Source organism: Choloepus didactylus, chromosome 2, assembly GCF_015220235.1.
Source record: "Choloepus didactylus isolate mChoDid1 chromosome 2, mChoDid1.pri, whole genome shotgun sequence".
Taxonomy (NCBI): Eukaryota; Metazoa; Chordata; class Mammalia; order Pilosa; family Megalonychidae; genus Choloepus; species Choloepus didactylus.
In genome coordinates, this window is record NC_051308.1 from 32,491,118 (window position 1) to 32,514,840 (window position 23,723).

Sequence of the window (23,723 nt, forward strand, 5' to 3'; positions counted from 1 at the left end):
TGAATATGCATGCTAAAGATTCTTGGAAGAGGTGACTGACACCTGATTCTGACACACGAAACCTCAGAAAAAAAGAGAACAAAGGGAATGTGATTGAGGAGGGGGATATTCTAGGAATGGGAACAGCATGAGCAAAGCACAGAAGTAAGAAATATCAGTGTGTGGGAGAGAGATGAAGCTCAGGGACCATAAATAGTTTTCTTTTCTAGGAACATAAAGAGCACAGCAGGAAGTAACAAGATTTGAGGCTGTATCATTTTTCAGATGAAATAATGAGCGCTTTAACTAGGCCATTGGTGGTGGAAAAGGAGGATGGGTGGGAGAAATAATGGAAAGAAGTCACTTTAAATCAGTGGTGAGTGAAAGGTAGAAGCCATAGATGACTGAGTTTGAAACTTAGGTAAATGAGTTTGGAATATAGGTTTTGTCTTGTTAAATTTGAGGTGTTTGCTGGACACTCTAGAAAGCTGACAACCAGAAATAGGGGTCTTGATATTAAGATATGAAGATTTAGGAGTCATCAACATAGAGGTATTATTTGGAACTTTTGGAATAGATAATGTGTCAGGAAGGAGTAAAGATCCTTGGGTAACAACATTTAACAGGTTACAGAAAAGAAAAAGGGAAGCTTACTGAGTGTCAGCAGTGTCCAACAATGTAGAGATTGAAGCAGATGAGAATTGAGAACAATATATTTTATTTAGAAATTAGAAAGTCATTGATCTTTGAGAGAATAATTTCAGTCTGCTAGATTGAAATAGAAACTACATTGAAATAGATGATTGAAAGTGATTGGGAAGCAAATAAATGATTAAGTGGGAAAAGCAAACATATACTACTCTGTAAAAATGTGTTTTATAGAGAAATGATGTCTTATAGAAAAGGGGTGTTGACATCAATGCCTTAAGGGGAAGGTAGGATGGATATAAAATTTTTGCTTTATTTTTTGTTTTTGGATAGAGGAGGGTCTTGGAAAAGCTTACCAGTTGCTATCCAAGAGCCAGGAGAAAGGGAGATTGAAGGCAGAAAAGAAATCTTTAATGGAACAAGGACAAGAAAGGAAGGAAGGGGAGGTCTCGAGTCAGGATCTCAAAGGATACTATTAGCCTTGAAAAGTGGTAGGGACTCTTCTTCCCTGGGTTTAAAGTGAAGAGAGGTAAGGAGAGGAGGAAATATAGGAAAATTTAAAGGTGGTATGAGGAAATTTAAAGTATCTGTTATCTATGAAGTGTTAGAATAGGTAATTAACTGCAGTTTGAAGGGTGGATAGAATAAGGGTGGCAGGGTGGCATGAGGCATTTGTGAAGCGTGGTAAAGGTCTGTTGAGAATGACAGAGAATTAATAGTGGGGTTTCAGGTAGATTTGAAGCCTCAGCTTAGATTCAGCTAGGGAAGAAAAGGAAGCTCTAATAAAAATGCTTAAATAAAACAATTTTGTTTTCATTAAAGGGATTGAAAGAAAGGACCTGGCACTGGAGAATTTTTATAGTTACTCATTAGGATAAGTTAGGCAGATAGTTAAGGATAGCAATATTTGCTGTACAGTCCAAATGTTTGGGAGAATTGAAGAACGGAGTGCAGGGCTGGGGAGTTGGCTGAAGCAAACAACAATTATTTAGGAATAAGGCCTGCAGGGTCACAGGCAAGTGCAATTTGTATCTTAGGAGTCAACTCAGAGTACTTAATGCATGACTGAAAATATTTGAGATTTAGCATGAGAAGGTGTCATTTTTTTCTTTTTCCTTTTTTTTTTTTTTTGTAAATTCTTGCTCTCTATGTATAACAAAAAGAGATTGCTAATAATTTACTCTGTTATGACATAATTAAATTTGTATAAAAAAAAGCACCATTGGCTGGATTATGAGCTCTAACTGCTTATTCACTCCTGATTCAAATTTCTCTGCTAGGCTTACTTATCTTGTGGCGTTAACCAACTAATAGGTTTGGAAATGCAAAGATAACATTTTATAATGCAAAAATATTGTAAAGATATAATTATTTCCTCCAAGTATTTGGTTTACTACCAGTTATTTGTAAATAGGGATTTAGACCCAGTATATAGGCTCACTTCTGGCATGGATATCTGATATAAGCATTTCTATCAAAGATGCTTTTTCTTAAAAATAAAACAAAACAAAAAACTATTAAAATAAAATAATAATTTACATAATTCCAATAAGAAATGCATAAATTATGGGAAACAATAAGGAGCAAGATGTAATTGAAATCAGCAGCTCAATGAGTTAAAAACCTCTCTACAACTCAATTGTTGTCATTTACTGCTTAACTTAACGCTGGGTTTTCCTTTTTGCTTTCAGGAAAACCTTTAACTTACGCCCTGGGTGTTGCCTGTCCACAGTTTCCTGGTGGCTCACCGCTTCTGCCTGCTCCAGCCTTGCTCCGGCAGCTTCAAGGCTTCTGGGCTTCAGAGCTTGTTGTGAAAGCTTGCTGCTTTGGCCTGCTACCCCTGCTTCAGGTGTCAAAAGCTTTTAATTAGCTTGCTTCCTCTAATTTCTATAACTAGGCCCTTATGTGTCTGCATAATCTAGTCCTATGGTCTAAAAGGAAAACTATCCATTCGTTCTTCTTTAAATCTCTTGAAGTTTATACTGCATGATTGACCTTTGATGTCCTTTGCATATGCAGGACTAGCCTTCAATCCTTAGGGGTGCATTGGTATGGGCATAATGTATTTTTATGTAGCCAGTGTCCATTCTAATTATGCCCATGCTGTACCAGATTTTAAATATTTTGACAATCGCTGCTGTATATATAATTTGTGTCTTCACAGAGTGGATACCTCTAGCTGTTTAGGAAACTCTCTGTAGTGTTTTTAGTTTCTTTAAAAGACTTAGCATTTTTTTTTCACTTGTAATATTTTAAACACAAATTCATAACAACAGTTTTTGAAAGCATAAGTACCATGATTTACAAATATATCAACAGTTGTCACCATTAACGTATCGGTAGGTTTCAAAATTATAGGCATGATGAATGGGAACCCTTTGGGACCTATACAGCTAACTGTTCAGCAGTTATAGTAGTAAAGAACACTAGCCCTGTAGTCATACAGCCTGGGTTCATACCTTGGTTATATTCATTATAATTCTGTGACTACTATTAAGTTACTTAACTCCCCTAAGCCTTAGTTTACTCATTTATTAAGCAGTGACAATAAGGCCTACTTTATATTGATGTAAGAATTAAATAGTGTATGTAAAGTGCTTAGACCACTGCCAGGTAGACGCAGAGTATACTTTCTATAAATAAGAGCTGTTTTTTGTTATTATTAATAAAAATTTATGGTAGATACAGAGGAGAGACCAAAAAAGGAGACAAATAATGAAGCAATAAACAGTGAACAGATAAAAGATAATAAGGGCTAAGTTGTGAAGTAGAGATTTCAAAAGCTTTACATATTGTTAAGATAGCAGCATGAGTGGAAATAACCTGATGCACACTTAATAAATCATAAAATAGTCAGTTGTATCTCTTATCATAATGCCTTATTGTATTTGAGTTTCATTATCAGTTTAGTAGTATACTTGTATCTGAGAATTTTGATGCCTTACAATTTTCTATATATTTTCACCCATAGAAATTACAAATCACTCATCATTTATTCAACAAATGTTTTTTTGAATACCTATTGATTCCCAAGCCTTGGGCATATGCTGGTTAACAAATCAGGAAAAAAAAATCCTTGTTGTCTTAGGGTTTATAGTATAGTGAGTGAGGCAAACAAAATATATAAATAGAATACATAGTTTGTTAAATAATAATAAGTGCTAAGGAGAAAATGGGACAAAGAAATGGGATAGAAAGTGTCAAGGGGCAGGGAGACATTTCAGTGAGAGAGGGAGCAAGCCAAATGGCTTTATGGGGACAAAAAGTTCAAAGGTCCTGAGGTGTGGGATTGAGCAGAGTGACTGGTAGCACTATACGAGAGTGAGATAGGGGGAGACAGTTAAGGAAGTTGGAGGGCCGGAAGGCCAGAATATGTTGGACTTACAGGTTATAGTAAGAACTTTGACTTTTACTTGGAGAGAGATGGGAAACCAATGGAAGGTTTGGACGGAGGAGGGTCATGATCTGAGCTACATTTTAACAGGATCGCTGTGGCTGCAGTGTTAAGAATAGATTTTGGGATAAGGGTAGTAGCAGAGAGCTCAGGTAGCATAGTCCAGGCAAAATACGATGTAGCTTGGAATGAGATGAAACAGAGGAAGTGTGGTAAATGCTAGATAGACCATGTATAGACTGGATTTGTAGCACTACATGGTAACTGTTTATTGGATATTGAAATCTGGTTAATATAGGGTGATCATTCTTAACTTAGGAGTTGTAGCTGCAAATGATGATATTTAAATTGTGTTTAAGAATCCCCTTGTGTCCAGGTTATATACTGATTGTTTCTTAGTGTTTGCAATTTTTTAAACATCCTACTGCTTTTTGAAGTTTTTAAAGACATCGCTAAAAATATAAGACCTGAAGTTAGAGTTCTAGGAGTATCCTCTTTTTCTTTAGTTTTCGTCTACTGAAATGAACATGAAAATGATTTGTAACGTTAAACAAAACCATGATCAATTTTATCTTATTTTATTACTTCATCAGTTTCATATTCTTTTCTCTTTGAGCTATCAGTTTTATTCAAGAATATTTCCTGAACTGTTTTATTTCACCATATACCACCTCATTCCAGAAAAGTTTTTAGGTAGCTCGTGAAGTTAGAAGATAGGTTTGAGAATGTTTTTCACCCACTCAGCAGCATGGCATTACTGATGATCACACAGATGTGTAGATTGGGTCTCACTTAGGCTTTATCAATCATACTGTAATACCTCAGTAATTAGTGGTTATTTAAAGAGTAGGGTGAGGTGTGGTAACCCACAGTAGTCCATTCCATGCTTCGAATATTACATATTCCTTACAGAAAAGGTAGAAAAACAAATAGAAAGCATATCACCTAGAAATACCTTTTTTCTAATTTTGGTGTCTATTCTCAATACACATGTGGCATACACACACAGACACACATATATCTGTCTATGTATGTACCCATGTATTTTATGTGTATATCTAGAAAAATAATCAGAGTGTACAAACTTCAGTAACTTCTTTGTCTCATTTATATTGTGAACTTTTTCTCCTTAAATAGTCTTCTTGCACAATTTTTTTCAAGGTGATGGATAATTTTCTGTTGTTCTGTGATATATTGTATTTAGCCAGATTCACTTTTTAGAATATTTAAGTTATTCCCAATGTTTTACTATTAGAAACCATACTATGGTGAATATTGTTGCTTAGCTTGTATTTGTAGATAGACATTTTTAGCTGAGGGAATGTCTGTCTATATTCCTATGTATATTTATGTGATGAGTATTTAATTATAATAAGAATTTGAAGAGATCAAAGTTTTATATTTTTGTAGTTAAAGCAATTGAAGAAATTGGAATGTCACATATTAGTGGTAGCTCAATGACATTTGAGAGATTGGACTATAATGTGCTTAGTGCAGTGCCTGACACATAATAATAATAGCTTACATTTACTGAATAGTAAGTGCCAGACCTAATTGTAAGCACTTTATAGTTGTACTCTTTACCACAATTATATAAGGTAAGTACTGTTATTAGCCCCGTTATTTTGATGGGAAAACTAAAGCACTGAGAGGTTAAATTATTTTATCAGAGTTGTACAAGTAAGAACAGAGCCAGAATTCAAACCCCGGTAGTCTGGCTGCAGAATCCATGCTATGATCCCCTCCTTAAGTATGCTAGCTAAGTGTTTGAGTGTTCAATAAATGCTAGACATCACCATCATTATTCCTACTGCACAGCTCTATAATCCAGAGGTTGTTCTGGTCCAATAGCTTTTTAATTTTAGAAAGGTAATTTAGTGTATATGTGCTGTTTTTCATAGCACCCCTCCTGGAATTTGGAGCAGCACCCCATAAGCAAACACATCAGTGTTTTTGCAGTGAAGCATATTTGTCTTTATACTAAAGGAGATTTTAAAAAAAAGACTATAAAGAGCCTAATGTTAGTACATGCTGCCAAATGAGTTAGGAAAACCTTTTGGCTTTTAGAATTGGAGATAAGGTACTGTGTACCTGTTTAAAACTCCTAGGATAGTACCTGGCATTTAGTATACACTCAGTATGTTTGGTGGGAACTATTACTAGCACTCTTACAACTGTTACTGCTTCTTTAACTGAGTATTTGGATCCTTTAGCCATTCTTAACCAAAACCAAAATAAGGGAGGGGTTAAGTGTTATCTTTCTATGTCTCTTCTCTGTCCTAAATGTAGCTTACGTAGCTTAGGTGCTCGTGTCCTCCTGTCTATTCACACTCTAATTTGTGCAATGTTTGATTTTAGTGTCTACAGAATATCTTAATTTGTGTTTGCAGCCTTTCAGAGACTTAGTGAAACAATGTTTCAAGTTTTTTCTTGCTCTTTGTTACAGTACCTTGTCTTTAAGCTTGAGTCCACCTTTCTCCTAATATGACCAGGTATGAATAAAGACTAAAGTGATTCCAGTTTTAAGTTGTTTCCTATTCCTTCCTACCATTTTAACTTGTAATTGATGAAATTGTGATCAGTCTATTATAACCATTTTCACAATTACCAAGAAATGTCCTAATATATATAGTATTATCCACTGGCTTTTATTATATGATCATAATATTTTTATTGCATTCTGATGCTAATATAAATTTATTAAATGCCCTTGGTATGCTACTGTTAAGATTTTTTTCTTTTGTAATTTTGGCACTTGAGTTTAAGCTTGTTCTCTGTCCTCGAAAATATCCCTTTGAACTGTTTGAAGATTTGCTGTGTGTACTTCCTTCTCTCTTTCTGCATATTAGGGCATTATCTGTCTTCCCTTCATCTTCCCTGCCTCCCAATAAGGGGAAACATTTTCATTGAATCTTTCCCTCCCTCTTCTATAGTTCAGCCTTATAGTTCAGTCTTATAGCATTATCTGTGAACTGAAAGAACCTTAGAGATCAGTAAAACAGAAGCTGAGAAATAGAAACAAATGTAGTCAATTTATTGATGGTAAGAATAGGGGCTTATTACTTCTATTTGACAGTTTTTTGATCTGTAACTTAAATAAAAATAATAGAAATGTATTCCATTTTTGTTGGAAAGGGATCCATAATAAATCCAAAGTTTGTAAAACTACTAGTCTTAATTATTCTCTAGGTGTGCATGTGGGGTGGAGTGGGGTGCAGGGTTATGGTATTAGTGTGTAAGAATATGTGGTATTTAAAATGGGATCATTTTCAGTTCATTTCATATCATTTGATCCCTGTGGAACATGTTTCTCTTGGTGTCTGACATTCCCTATAGCATCATGTTGCAATTTAGTGTACATTATTTAATAAGCTCTAGTTCTTTCATATTGTACATTTGGTCCATTTCTTAGTAATAGTAGATGCTGAGTTTAAATTCCAGGGCAGAAACCTTGGAAAGGAAGATTTAATATATAATCACCAACTTATAAAATGTTCACAAATAGTTGTTTGGCACATGTTCACTAATGTAACTTTTTTTTTTGCCTGAAACCGTTATTTAATTTAAGACCTTAGAATTTGAATTGTGTTGTAATTATTGATAATTGTTATTTTTTTTACAGAGAGGAAAAAGGAAAATGGATGACTGAAAAAAAGTCATATTTTAAAGTTATATTTTCTTTATCTTTTCTAGGTTGCTGTAGTAAAGCTAAAAAATGCAGATAAAGTATTTGCCATGAAAATATTGAATAAATGGGAAATGCTAAAAAGAGCTGAGGTAAGTGTTTTATATATTTGAATATTTAATATTTTAGAAATATTTTTAGAGAAATATAAAATTATTTAAAGTCGATATCTCCTTAGATTTCATTTAGTAATCTTTTATCTATGATGGCATTTTTAAGGCATAAGAGAAAATTCAATAAATCACAACTTTAAGTATGATACAAATTATAACTCATGATGCTGATTTAATATTGGCTGAAAACCAGATGGAAACACTTGGAATATGGGGCTTGTAGCTATGTTAAAAGGATGCGTGGTAATCAATGTCTTTTACAGAGGAGAATTTTTTAACAGATACTTTTCAATTTGGTATATAGCTTATGTATCTGTATTCTGATTCAAAAAAAATTCAGAGAGGATTTTGGATATGCCCTTTCAGAATTCTCCTTATTGCTAATTATGCAGGTACTTTACATTTTGTTTTATATTATTAAGAAGTTGTAGTAAAAATCTGATAGTGCAACAATCATCAGAATTGTATGTTGGTGCTAGACTTCAGGGAAATGTTGACTGGAGTCATGTTAAAAATATTTAACAGCTGGTAAGATTTAGTCAGAACTGATGTTACACATAGATTTGGGATGTGGCTCTGGAGGTCACCTGCTGTGGTGGATCATAGTACCTGGATGGAGCAGGGTACTCAGGAAGCAGAATTTATTGATGTGGAAGTATTTCAATATTTTAACAGGTAGGAGGGTGGGTTGTACTGGTCAGCAGGCTCAATAATAGTTCTGGAGGTTGGTTAGGATCCAAAAGAGAAATTTGCTCTTAGAAATATTTTTTAAAAAATATGTACTTGTAGCAACCTGAAGAATAATAATCATATAGGGCAAAATGAAAAGGGTTCCATTAATGATAGATATGGTGATAAGGAAATAAAATACTCCATTATTTCTTTCTTCTGGGAAATTTGAAAATATAACAAAACATAAAAAAGAAACTAATAGTCACTTATATTCTGACACCCAGAATTAATAACATCACTCTTTTTTTTGCTGTGTCTACACAACAAAACTACGCAAGTGAAATCCAAATACATTCTTTGTAAAACAAATACTGGTACATTATAGATAACGTTAAAATACTCTTTGACCATAAACATACAACTTCTCTAGTTAAAAAATTAAAAAAAAAAAGCCATAGAATCATAATAAAATACTTATGGCTGTTATGATACTATAGGAAATTTGAACACCAAATGACTATTTGATACATTAAAATTCAAAACTTTTAAAAATAAAAAACAACAACAAAACCATAGGACTGAACAACACAGTGAACCTTATGGTAAACTATGAACTGTAGTTAATAATAAAATTATAACAATATACTTTTATCGATTGTAGCAAAGGTACCACACTAATGTAAAGTATTAATAATAGGAAACACTGTGGGGGAGGGATGGGTTGGGGGTGGTATATGGGAATTCTGTATTTTCTGCATGATTTTTCTTTAAACCTACAACTTCTGTAATAAAAAAGAGGAAAAAGAAATTATTATAAAATTTTAGGTGTGATAATGGCATAGTGGTTAGCTAAAACAGTCCTTATCAGTTAGAGATACACACTGAACTGTTTATACATAAAACATACACCAGCAGGGATTGCCTCTAAATAGTAGAGTATGGGGTATATCTGAACCAAGATTGACCATGAGTTGACGCTAGCTGATATGTATATGGAAGTTCATTATCCTCTTCTGTGTACTTTGTGTTTATTTGAAATAACCCAGAATAAAAAGTTCTTTATTAAAAAAAATACTCTTTGATCACCCCTTCCCAAGTCCAGTTCTTCTTGACCATAGTAATTACAAATGTAATTACTATGTAAAAATACCCTGTTTTAAAAAGCATCTGGAAATTTTTATGTCACCCTCTGGCATATATGCTTGTGCCTATTACAATAAATAAATAAACTGAATCTTTATTCTTGAATTTCCCAAAGATTGCATTGCCTTGCTATTACTGGTTGGATTTACCAGGTAGTAAATTCTGAAATTGAGTTTTGTGTGCAGAATATATATCAGGGAATTCTTTTGAGAACAATACCTGTGGAAGCCAGGAGAGGGAAACAGATTTGTCAAGGAGAAGTCAAGCTATCCTAACAGCCTCAGTTGATCCTACAAGGAATTCTGGAGCAGAAATGGTCCTTCATGGTTCTGCATTGGTCCAAAATGACTGGCCCTCTATATACCTGCCTCAGTCAGTCATTGGATGTGGGTTGCCTCTGGAAGGACAAGATCTTATATAAGGAGGCTTTCTGCAGCTGAGGTTTTCTGCAGCTGAGGCAAACCCTGAAGGGGCTGATAACATTCCCAGCAGGTAGAGCAACAATTCTTGTTATTACAAAATATTAAATAATTGTGTTCTTATTGTTTCACAGAAATAGTTTAATGCTTCGAGAATTAAAATATTTTTTTATTGAGTTGAAGTTCATGCTTATATTCTATGAAGTTGGACATGTTGGGGAAGAATTGTGAAAAAGAAAAATAACTGCATTAGTTTTCATTACTGACTGGAAGTGGTGGCAGAGTTTAAGATGAAACAAGGAAGAATTTAAAATCAAATAGTATCGTAATGAATCGTAAAGTGTATTCTGTTTCTGAGACAAGATGAACTAGATGCTATTCTCTATTCCTCCATCTTAAGTACACTTAAAAATCCTGAACTAGGTTTTTCAATGATAGTACTGTTTACATTTGGGGCTGGATAATTATTGGTTGTAGGGGCTATTCTGTACTTTGTAGGATGTTTTGCAGCTTCCCTGGTCTCTACTCACTAGATGTCAGTAGCACCCCCCCCCCCATTTGTGACAACCAGCAAATAGTGTAACATATTCAAGCAAAAGTAGACCACACTTTACATCTAGATTCAGTATTTGAGGCATTAATTGAAATAATTTATGTATTTACAGTATTTTCAGGTAAAATCATATGATATCTGGTATCTGGTATTTGCTTCAAAAAAACATCCTGTGTGTGTGTGTGAGAGAGAGAGAGAGAGAGAGATTGAGAGGGTATAGCTGAAGCAAGATTGGTCGATAAGATAATTGTTGATACTGAGTGATGGGTACATTGGAGGGAGGGTTATACTTTTCTCTGTACTCTTGTGTGTGTTTGAAATTTTTATAATAAGTGGTTTATTTATATTTGTTTTTTTTTATTTTTTTTTTTACCAAACAGTTTAGCATAGATTAGAACCTACTTAAAGTTTAATTGGTCTGTTGACAAAATGACTTTGTAGCTTTATTTAGATTGGAATTATCAATCAGATGAAATAATGGATGTTTATTAGATTTTGGATGTCTATAAAATTTCGGATAGCTGTCATAGTTAGAAAAAGTCAGTCTCTGAAAAGAGGTAGGTGCTTTCACAGCCTCTCTTGCCTTAAACAGTTTAGAATTTACTTATTTTTATCATTAGCACTAATGAGCAAATTCATCATTTCAAAGAAATGTACTAAATGCTCAGTACTTCTTAAAGATGAAGTATTTATAAACATTTTAACTTAAATTCCTGAGTTGCTATTTCTGTATTCTGCTTGACAGAACTACATTGCCAGAAGAATCAGTTCTGCTAGGATGTGTGTGTCTATAATCCTGGTTAGCACCTAACATAAGGGGAATATAGAAGAAACATGAAACATGTCAGTATACAAGGATGTTATGCTGGTTCATAGACAGATTTTCCCAGCATTAATGTTTTATTGTTATCAAGCAACAGCAACAGGACACAAAGTACACTATCACAGTAGAATTCAGCACTCGCCAGAGGAATAGAATTCTGAAGGGTTCCTATTCAACCCATATTCTGGGCTTTTGTTAAAAGTGTTTGCGTACTCTGAGTGGAAGTACATATTGCTTGGTTCTCCTCATTCAGCACATTTGTCTTTGTAATTTAGTAGTCTCATTCTTTTCTTACACAGTACTATATCTTCATCTTTTATTCAAGGTTAAACATACTGTATTTATATATTTGTTTGGAATTTAACATATCTTTTTAACAGTGCTGGTATTTTTATTATGATTGCTATTACTGTTCTTGGTTAATATTCTGTTACAAGATTGCACAATTTTTGAATGGTCTGTCCGACACTGGTTTTTCCATATGTTCCATAATTTTTAGTGTTTGATTTTACAGTATGTGAGGTTTTTAAAAAACACGTACATCACATTATAGTAGAAAGACTTGCTTACAATATTTTCCTTTATAAATCCTTAATAAATACAGAGCTAAAGGTCTGTATTGCCAATACATTCTTTTGCCAATCTTTAATAAAAAACTAAAGATATAAGGTTACCATTTTCTAAAACATGGGATCACAAGTAATGATTTGAGTTTCTCTGTAATGTGTTATGCAGCGTGTTTGGTGGAGGGCTTTTTTTAAAAAGCACTTCGAGTGGAACAAAAGCTCCAGCCATTGTCAGTGCCACTATTCAGATCTGAAATCATTCTGTTGACTGATGATATGCAGAGCAGTGGTTCTCATCTGGAGGAGATGTTGTTGGCTGCCCCTCCCCCATCATTTGGCAATGTTTGCAGATATTTTGGTTGTCACAACTGGGGCAGGGGTGGGCGTTAGTGCTATTGATGTCTAATGAGTAGAGGCCAGTGATGCTGCTAAACATCCTACAATGCAGAGGACAGCTACCCCCCCCAACACAAAATTATTTGGCTCTGAATGTTAGTAGTACCATTGTTGAGAAAATTGTTTAATTGGAGCCAGCTAACAGGTTTTAAAAGATGCCATTAATTGATTTCTGGGGAATAGAACCAGAATCATGAGCAATGACAATAGCTAACTTACTGTTTACTATCTGCTAGCATTATTTGAATTTACTCATTTAATTTTCACAACTGCTCTATGAAGTACAGAAGATCCACCTCCATTTTATAGATGGGGAAATTTAGGCACAGAGATGTTAAGTAACTTATCCAAGGTCGTACAAGTAATAAGTGATAAGACTGTGATTCAAAGTCAGACCACTTTGTTCTGTGCTCTTTACTTTAAAAAGTGTAACTTGTTTCCAGATGTATATTTATTGTATGAATGCCTTCAAAGCAGAGAGAGATGCAGTTTGCTAATTTTTGCATCCTCATATCAGTATCATAATACCTCATAATAGTGCAGGTTCAGGACACATTTGATGTCTAAATTATATCTGTGGGCAAACCAGTGTAAAATTAAGAACGCTTTCAACTGGTTTTTCTCTCAGTCCTTTATTCTTAGTTTGTAAAAGCCTAATTTTCTCTCTAATGGCTTCAAACCTTTATGGTTTTGGGACAAGTCCATACTTCTCTGAAGCATTATATGAATATTATATATGCTAATCTAAAAACATTCTTTCAGCGTAGATGTTTCATAATCATCAAACTATGGGATTATCTTTACAGCTTCCAAAATCAATTAGGATAGCCTCACCTAAAATAAGTGTATTTTTATTCTCCTTTTATTCTTGGGATACTTATCTTACCAATATATAGCTTCACTCACGCTTATGAAATGCTATGTCTACTGTGCCAGTGATGATGAGGCGGAATAAATCTTAAAACTATGTTTATTTTCATGGTAAATTAAAGGAGACATTAACAAACAAAATGGCTTAAATATATTTGTGTAATATTTTAAGATTTTGCCCTTCAGAAAAAGTGCTGAACAAATGAGAAATTATTTTATTTGAGAAATTGAAATGATCTCTTTTACAGAGATATGTTGTCACATTTGAATTTGATGAAAAATGTGCCTTGGTGTTCTATCCTGTCTTGGAGTAATCCTTTTTACAGGAGCAGTACAGAATTAAGGAGAGTGAGTTCTGTAGATCAGCATAATGCTTAAGACAGAAAGCTCCAGAGTCAGCATATCTGACTTTCAGTCTGTGCCATTTAATGTAACCTTGGATGTGTTACTTAACATTTCAGAGTTTCAGTTTTCTTATTTTCAGGATTGCTGTGAGGATTAAATAAAATAATTTATGTAAAATGTCTACTACAGTGCCTGGTTTATAGTAACCTTTTGATAAATGTTATTTCTGTTCATTTTACTTCTAACCATGTCATAGTGGTAAACATAGAATAGATTGACTTTTGTATTACAGTCAATTGTCTTGTTTTTCAATGTTACTAAAATCATTCTTCCTGTGGAATAACATTTTAGACTATTTATATGGAAGAAAATGGAAGCCATGAACACCTGGCTTTGGTAGAAAAAGGCTATAAAGAGTAATTCGTGTAGATGGATTTTGAGGATTCTGAAGCATCTAAAATGTTAGTGGGAAACCATAACCTCAGGTCAATTAATTTATAAAATGGTACTTAGTAGTGAGTATGTCAAGTGGTTGTATTTTCCCCCTAAATTTTAATAAGCTAATTGACAGGTAAAATTGCCCTTTGATTTGGTTTAAGCTTTAATAGTTTTTAATTTTTTTTGTGTATGCTGATGCTATTTAATGCACATGGCTTTGGAAATTCTCTTTGGTCAGATAAAATTTATGGAAATACACGGTAAAAAGTTAGGGTTATTTGGATGTTTTGTGTGTTGTGGCTATTGAATTTACCTTGTGGGAAATAATAATAGAGGACTGTGATCTCAATTGTGTAAAATATTTAGAGAGAGCGAGCGAGAGTGGGGGCGGGGGTGAGGTGGGATACCACATGAATATATAACGTGTATGTGTTTATGTATGCATATGTTTACACACAAAAAATTCTGAGAAGATACTCAATAAAGAGTTGATGGTGGTAACCTCTAGACAGTGACAGTGAAGGTATGGGGGCATGACTCAGGAAGACTTTTACTTTCCCCTTTACATTTAAGATCTTTTTGAAATTTCTGAAATAGTGGCTTTTTTAATAAAAAAATTAAAGATAATATATTATTTAAAATGGTTTTTTTAACTACACATTTCTAAGGTTTTCCAGGATTAATGGAAATATATTGCTAGAATAAATTAAAACACTTACAAATCAGTAAAAAAGATAATCCACTAGAGAAAATCAGCAAAGGAAGTAAATAATTCAAAGAAAACTCGGATGTCCAATAAGCATATATAAAGACGTTCTTCTGTATATGTAAACTAGGAATATGTTAATTAAAAGAACAAGGAGATATCATTTCATACCCATTATATTGGCAAATATGTAGAAGTCTAATAATGCCAAGTGCAGTTGAAGGTGTGGAGGAAAGGAGAAAGTTTTCATACATAGGTAGGGGACACCTCGATAGCGATAGGAATAATGCTTTGGAAAGAAAATTCGGTATGTCTGGTAAAATTGAAAATGCATTTTATTCAGCATTTCTGCTTCTAAGAATATATCCCAGAGAAACTCTTGTTTATTTGTACATATATATATATTCATTAAGACGTTATAATAACACAAAATTGGATATAACCTACATTTCCATCATTAGGGAATTCTGTCAATAAATTCTGGTGCATTCAAACAATGGATCACCATAGCAGTTAAAAGGGAAACTGTCATTATATGTGGATGAATACCCAAAACATGATTTTGAGTAAAAAGTAATCATGTTGCAAAATGAGAAATTAACTTAAGCCATTCATGTAAATTTTTAAAACACAAAACTATGTTATTGTTTATGGGCACATATATATGATGAAAACATATGTTAGGAAAGATAGACACGAATTTCAGATTATTGATTATTTCTGGCGAGAAAGGGAGGAGAATGAGTTAAGTGTAAGAAGACTGCAAGTTCTTTCTTACTTCTTTAAAAATAAGAAGGATCAGAAGTAAATATGGATGACAAGTTGCTCCATGGTTGCTTTTTAAACTGTCTTACATAGTTTTTTTATTTTTGAACTATAACAGTATTTTAAATATAAAATATTTTTAAATGTACTATTTTTTACTGTCTAGTTTCCGAGGGTGCTTTGAAACTTGATTTAGTTGTTGAAAAGTCATATAACTTGGGGTATATTCCTTTTGCAGAACAGAAATAGTATAATAAACATATCAAACAATTGTTTGTACAACATATTTCCTAGTTTTACATAAAGTATTCTCTATCTAAATTCTCTTTTTTTTTCAGACAGCATGTTTTCGTGAAGAAAGGGATGTATTAGTGAATGGAGACAATAAATGGATTACAACTTTACACTATGCTTTCCAGGATGACAACAACTTAGTAAGAATCATTTATATGTTTATCTATATCCTAATTAATTTTGCCCGGCAGACTTCAGCATTATTTTCTTTTTACACATTATTTGAATGGAGATATTACATAGAAAACCACTATGTTTCACAGAGTAAAAATTGTTTATTTGATATGTGATGTTTTTCCTAGTTAATTTGATACTTTCCACTGGGATTTTTAATGCTAATTTTTAATAAGCAAGTTAGAACCTTTCAAACAGATTTAATTCCTCCCAGTTAATTTCTGTAGAATGTGCCCTGGACATTTTCTTTTTATGGTTTTCCCAATATATTTTGTTTGTAGTACTCTGTTGCTATTTAGCATCTTACATATTTTCCAAAGTGGCCATGTGCTACTTTAAGTATAGCCACTTTTAAAACCTAGGTATATCTAATTTGGTATTAAGATCATGAACCATTTGACAAGAGAGTCTGGGAAAGAGCTTGGAGGAAAATCAAAATATTAAAAGCACCCATTGCCAATGGAAAATAACTAAGAATAAAGAGATAAACAAGTGAATAAGAAAATAAGATGGCATCTACTACAATTCAGTTTATAGCTCCTTGGCCTGCTATTCTAAGCTCTTCATTTTTTGACTCCCTGGTTTTTCAAGATTTTCCGGCATTGCTGTTTGTCAAACATGCATCAAGTTTCTGCTCTGTGCCAGAAACTACATCTTAGCACTGGGATACAAAAATGAATAATTCATTCATTTGATAATATTTATTGGACATATGCTTTGTGCAGGCACTGTTCTCCAGGTACTTGAGATAAAATAGTGGACAAAACACACAAAGGGTTTCTTTTCTTATATTCTGGTGAGGGAAACAGGACAATATGTCTAAAATCAAGTAAATAATATTTTCAAGTTATAAATTTTATGAAGAAAATACAACAGGATCATGGAGTAGAAGGTGACTAGGGCCAGAGCTGTATATTTAATAGTGTATACAAGTGAGGTGTGGCCTTTCAAGATGACCCAAAGGACAAGAAGGAGCTGTTTAAAGATCTGAGGGAAAGAGTTCAAAATGGGGGAATAGCTGGTATAAAGATACCAAAAAATGGCTTGCATTTTTTTTTTTTTTTTTTGAGGAACAAAGAATAAGTTGAGTGTTAAGTAAAGTATAGAGAAAAGAGAAGAATCATTTAAGATGGGGCCTCAAGAGTGTAAACCATACTGAGAAGTTCAAATTTCATATTAATTTCAATGGGAGTCCATTTGAGGGATTTTTCTTTTAATGATTTTATTTAGGTATTATTTATATAGAATGCTTCAGTTTCCCCAGAAAGTTCCCATGGGCCTTTTTTGTGGTTGATCTTAACCTCCTCCCCTGATAATTTTCCTTTCTAGAATTTTATATAATTGTCATCAGATAGTATGTGTCTATATTGGGCTTCTTTTGCTCATCATAATGTCTGAGATTTATCCATGTTTTTGAATGTATCAGTAATTTTCCATTTTCCATTCTAAAAGTTCCCCTGTTCTATTTTTATGTTAATCAAATATTATTTAATATTCCATTTTCTTTTCTTTTATTATTTTTTTTATGCAGAACACTCACCTAGCTGTCTATGAAAGCAGAATGTTGCTCAGTTTTGAAAACTTAATAAAAAAACTGCTTTCATTGACTTCTATGCTATTTTCCTGGGCTGAAATCTCACTTCCTGCAGAACACTCACCTAGAAGTCTGAAAAAGCAGTATGTTGCTCAGTTTTGAAAACTGAGTGAAAAACTGCTTTCACTGACTTCCTTTTTTTAAACTTATCAAAAAATTAAAAAACAGACAATAAAAAAGCAGCATTTCAAACAAAACCAAAACAAAGGAATAAGAAAAACAAATAACCTAAAATAACTACATTGCTTCCAACGTGTTCCTACCATACCCCCAAAAAATTAACAAAATATAACCGAACAAAGGAATAAGAAAAACAAATAACCTAAATTAGCTACATTGCTTCCATCATGTTCCTATCATATCCCCCAAAATTAACAAACCATACTCATTCCTGAGCATTCCTATAACATTAAGATTACACTCCGTACCTTAACTGTTCTTATTAGATTATTGTTCCCCCTTCACTATTTGCTGTCTATTACTAGGTCCCATACATTCTACAATATGAAACATTCATTTTACAGTTTTCACAGAGTTCACATTAGTGTTAACATACAGTATCTCTTTTTGTGCCTGGCTTATTCACTCAGCATTATGTCTTCAAGGTTCATCCTTGTTGTCATATGTTTCATGACCTCATTCCTTCTTTTTTTTTTAATTTTTTTTTAATTGAGATTGTTCAGATACCATACAACTATCCAAAGATCCAAAGTGTACAGTGAGTTGCCCATGGCACCACCATATAGCTGTGCATCCATAATCACAATTATTTTTTTTTCAATTTTTAGAGCATTTTCACTACTCCAGAAAAGAAACAAAGGCAAAAAAAGGAAACTCACATCCTCCCATACCACTAACCACGCCGCCCCCTCCATTATTGATTCATAGTTTTTGTATAGTACATTTGTTACTGTTGATGAAAGAATGTTAAAATACTACTAACTGTAGTATATAGTTTGCAATAGGTATATATGTTTTCCCTATATGCCTCTCTGTTATATTAACCTCTAGTTACAGTGACATACGTTTGTTCTAGTTCATGAGAGAGATTTCTAATATTTGTATAGTTAATCACGGACATTGTCTACCACATTATTCCCTGTTTTATTATATTCCCATCTTTTAACCTCCAACTTTCCTTCTGGTGACATGCGTGACTCTGAGCTTACCCTTTCCACCACCTTCACACACCTTTTAGCACTGTTAGTTATTCTCATTACATGCTACTGTCACTCCTGTCCATTTCCAAATATTCAAGTTTACCCTAGTTGAACATTCTGCTCATAATAAGCAACTGCTCCCCATTCTTTAGCCTCATTCTATATCCTGGTAACTTATATTTCATGTCTATGAGTTTACATATTATAATTAGTTCATATCAGTGAGACCCTGCAATATTTACCTTTATGTGTCTGTCTTATTTCACTCAATACAGTGCCCTCAAGGTTTCTTTATCAACCAGTTTCTTTTAAGATGGTTTTGTTCAAACACTATACATTCCATCCTAAGTAAACAATCGTTGCTTCCCTGTATAGTCATGTATTTATGTATTGAGCACCATTGCCCCTCTCTGTATAAGGACATTCTTCCACAAAGAAGGAGGAAGAGTCAAAGAAGGTAGAGAGGCAAAAGAAAAAGACAAGAGAAAGAGAGAAAAACAAACAAACAAAAAACTTGATAGCTAGAAGGTGACAAAAGGAAAGATAGCATTAACCTAAAGTAGAATAAAGAGTCAGACAACATCATCAATACCTGGAGTCCCATACCCTTCCCCTATTCCCCACTCCCCCCATATGCATTTAGCTTTAGTATATTGCTTTTGTTACATTAAAGGAAGCATAATACAATGTTTCTGTTAATTCTAGCCTCTAGTTTGCATTGATTGTATTTTTCCCCCAATCCCACCCTATTTTTAACACCTTGCAATGTTGACATTCATTTGTTCTACCTCATGTAAAAACATATTTGTACCTTTTATTACAATCATTGAGCACCCTAGGTTTCCGTGAGTTACACAGTCCCAGTCTTTATCGTTCATCTTTTGTTCTGGTGTCCCACATGATCCCAGCCTTCCTCTTTCAACCATATTCACAGTCATCTTTGTTCAGTGTACTTATATTGCTGTGCTACCATCTCCCAAAATTGTTTTCCAAACCTCTCACGCCTGTCTTTTCCTTTCTGTCTGCAGTGCTTCCTTTAGTGCTTCTTGTAGAGCAGGTTTCTTGTTCACAAACTCTGTCATTGTCTGTCAGAGAATATTTTAAGCTTTCTCTCATATCTGAAGGATAGTTTTGCCGGATGTAGGATTCTTGGTTGGTGGTTTTTCTCTTTCAGTATCTTAAATATATCAGCACACTTCCCTCTTGCCTCCATGGTTTCTATTGAGAAATCCACACAGTCTTATCAAGCTTCCTTTGTATGTAATAGATCGTTTCTCTCTTGCTGCTTTCAGGATTCTCTCTTTATCTTTGATGTTTGATAATCTGATTATTAAGTGTCTTGGCGTAGGCCTATTCAGATCTATTCTGTTTGGGGTACACTGCACTTCTTGGATCCGTAATTTTATGTCTTTCATAAGAGATGGGAAATTTTCATTAATTATTTCCTCTGTTATTTCTTCTGCCCCTTTCCCCTTCTCTTCTCCTTCTTGAACGCACATGACACATACATTCTTGCATTTCGTTTTGTCTTTAAATTCCCAGAGACGATGCTCGTATTTTTCCATTCTTTTCTCTATCTGTTCTTTTGTGTGTAGGCTTTCAGGTGCCTTGTTCTCCAGTTCCTGAGTGTTTTCTTCTGCCTTTTGAGATCTGCTGTTGTATGTTTCCATTGTGTCTTTCATCTGTTGTGTTGTGCCTTTCATTTCCATAGATTCCGCCAGTTGGTTTTTTGAACTTTCAAGTTCTACCTTATGTACGTCCTGTGTTTTCATTATATGGTTCATCTCTTTTGCCATATCTTCCCTAAACTTTTTGAATTCAGTTATTATTAGTTGTTTCAATTCCTGCATCACAGTTGAAGTGCAAGTTTGTTCCCCTGACTGGGCCATAACCTCATTTTTCTTGATGTAGATTGTAGTTTTCTGTTGTCTAGGCATGGTGCCCTTGGTTACCCCAGTCAGGCCTCCCCAGACCAGAACAGGCTCAGGTCCCAGAGGGAAGAAATATTCAGTATCCGGTTTCCCTGAGGGTGTGTCTTAGAAAATTGTTACACCCTCTGATGCCTCCGGTTACTCTACTTTTCTGCCCAGCAGGTGGTGCCTTTTAGCCTACAATTCTTGACTGGTATAAGTTCTGAATGAAAGGCAGGTAGTAGAGCTGGGCCCCGCCCCTTTCCTCTTAGAGAAGATAAGACGCCCTAGGGGGAGGTCATTAGCATTTCAATGGTCTCTCTCTGCCTGTGCTATACTCTTGTCTGGTCACAGAACTGGGAACTGAAAATGGCTGAGGCTTTCTCCACTGAGTCAAAAAGGGAACAGAGCCAGTCCAAGGCGACCCTCTGGCTCTCCAAGGGGATTCGTACCTCATAGTGAGCAGTTCACACTAGCTAATTAAAAACCCAGTTGGAGCTCAGCTGAGCTATATTTGCTTGCTGGAAGAAAACATCTCTCTGGTACCACCAGGTTTTGCAGCTCAGGCTGTGGGGGCAGGGTCTCCCAATTTGGATCCGCAGTTTTTACTTACAGATTTTATGCTGTGATCTCAGGCATTCCTCCCAATTCAGGTTGGTGTATGATGAGTGGACGGTCATGTTTGTCCCCCTGCAGTTATTCCGGATTATTTACTAGTTTTTTCTGTTTTTTTTTTAGTTGTTCCAGGGGGACTACTTAGCTTCCACTCCTCTCTATGCTGCCATCTTAGATCCTCCCTTTGACCTCATTCCTTGTTACTGCTGCGTAGAATTCCATCGTGTGTATATACCACATTTTGTTTATCCACTCATCTGTTGAGGAACATTTGGATTGTTTCCATCTCTTGGCAATTGTGAATACTGTTGCTATGAACACAGGTGTGCAAATATCTGTTCGTTCCACTGCTTTCAGATCTTCTGGGTATATACCGAGAAGTGAAATTGGTGGATCGAAGAGTAACTCGCTATCTAGTTTTCTAAGGAACTGACAGACTGTCTTCCAGAGTAGCTGTACCAATATACAGTCCCACCAATTATAGTTTCTCCACATCTTCTCCAGCATTTATGGTTTCCTCTTTGTTTAATGACAGCCATTCCAATTGGTGTGACATGATACCTCATTGTGGTCTTAATTTGCATCTCCCTAATAGCTAGTGAAGATGAACATTTTTGTCATGTTTTTTGGCCATTTGTATTTCATCTTCAGAGAAATGTCTTTTCATGTCTTTTGCCCATTTTATAATCGGGCTGTCTGTACTACTGTCGTTGAGTTGTAGGATTTCTTTTTATATGCAGGATATCAGTCTTTCGTGAGATACATGGTTTCCAAATATTTTTTTCCCACTGAGGTGGCTGCCTGTTCACCTTTCTGACAAATTTCTTTGAGGTACAGAGCTTTTAATTTTGAGAAGTTCCCATTTATCTATTTTTTTTTTTCCGTTGCTTGTGCTTTGGGTGTAAGGTCAAAGAAGTGACTTCCTAATACAAGTCTTGAAGATATTTCCCTACATTATCTTCTAGAGTTTTATGGTATTGTCTTTTTTTTTTTGTTTGATATATTCTTTTTTTTTTTTTAATTCAGTTTTATTGAAATATATTCATAAACCATACAGTCATCCATGGTATACAATCAACTGTTCACAGTATGATCATATAGTTATGCGTTCATCACCACAATCTATTTCTGAACATTTTCCTTACATCAGAAAGAATCAGAATAAGAATAAAAAATAAAAGTGAGAAGAGAATACCCAAACCATCCCCCCATCCCACCCTATTTGTCATTTCGTTTTTACTCCCATTTTTCTACTGATTTTTTTTCAATTTTTTAACTTTATCAAACAATTAAAAACAAACAGGCAAACAACAACCAAAAAAACCCCACAACATTTCAAACAAAGCAATGGATTAAGGAAAACAAATAACCTAAAATAACTACTTTGCTTCCAATATGTTCCTACCATACCCCAAGAAAATTAATAAACCGTGTCCAAACAGAGGAGTAAGAAAAACAAATAATCTAAAATAGCTACATTGCTTCCAACATGTTCCTACCATACCCCAAGAAAATTAACAACCCCTAAGAAAGCAAAGGAATAAGAGAAAAAAAAAACCTAAAATAACTCTATTGCTTCCAACATGATCTTACTATATCCAAGAAAGTTTACAAACCATAATCATTCCTGAGCATTCCCATAACATTGAGATTACCCTCCACAGTTTATCTGTTCTTATTAGATTATCATTCCCCCTCCCCTAATTGGTATCTCTAGGTCCCCTAAATTCTACAGTATAAAACATTGTACATTTTTCACAGAATTCACATTAGGGGTAACATACAATATCTCTCTTTTTGTGCCTGGCTTATTTTGCTCAGCATTATGTCTTTTTTTTTTTTTTTTTTTTTTAATCTTCATTTTATTGAGATATATTCATATACCACGCAGTCATACAAAACAAATCGTACTTTCGATTGTTCACAGTACCATTACATAGTTGTACATTCATCACCCAAATCAATCCCTGACACCTTCATTAGCACACACACAAGAATAACAAGATTAATAATTAGAGTGAAAAAGAGCAATTGAAGTAAAAAAGAACACTGGGTACCTTTGTCTGTTTGTTTCCTTCCCCTATTTTTCTACTCATCCATCCATAAACTAGACAAAGTGGAGTGTGGTCCTTATGGCTTTCCCAATCCCATTGTCACCCCTCATAAGCTACATTTTTATACAACTGTCTTCGAGATTCATGGGTTCTGGGTAGTAGTTTGATAGTTTCAGGTATCCACCACCAGCTACCCCAATTCTTTAGAACCTAAAAAGGGTTGTCTAAAGTGTGCGTAAGAGTGCCCACCAGAGTGACCTCTCGGCTCCTTTTGGATTCTCTCTGCCACTGAAGCTTATTTCATTTCCTTTCACATCCCCCTTTTGGTCAACAAGATGTTCTCCGTCCCGCGATGCCGGGTCTACATTCCTCCCCGGGAGTCATATTCCACGTTGCCAGGGAGATTC

The 23,723-nt window shown here is 34.5% G+C and overlaps 1 protein-coding gene across 11 annotated transcripts in view; it reads left to right on the plus strand.

Moving 5' to 3' along the window:
- CDC42BPA (CDC42 binding protein kinase alpha) overlaps positions 1-23,723 on the plus strand; it is a 449,333-nt gene that overhangs the window by 152,172 nt on the left and 273,438 nt on the right. For 10 of the 11 annotated variants that reach the window (XM_037822691.1, XM_037822669.1, XM_037822670.1 and 7 more), the window contains exons 3-4: positions 7,715-7,798; positions 15,854-15,949. In XM_037822691.1, coding sequence (XP_037678619.1) covers positions 7,715-7,798; positions 15,854-15,949 — 180 coding nt within the window. Of the gene's footprint in view, positions 1-2,318; positions 2,477-7,714; positions 7,799-15,853; positions 15,950-23,723 lie in introns of all 11 variants that reach the window. The other variant, XM_037822680.1, reaches the window with a different exon arrangement.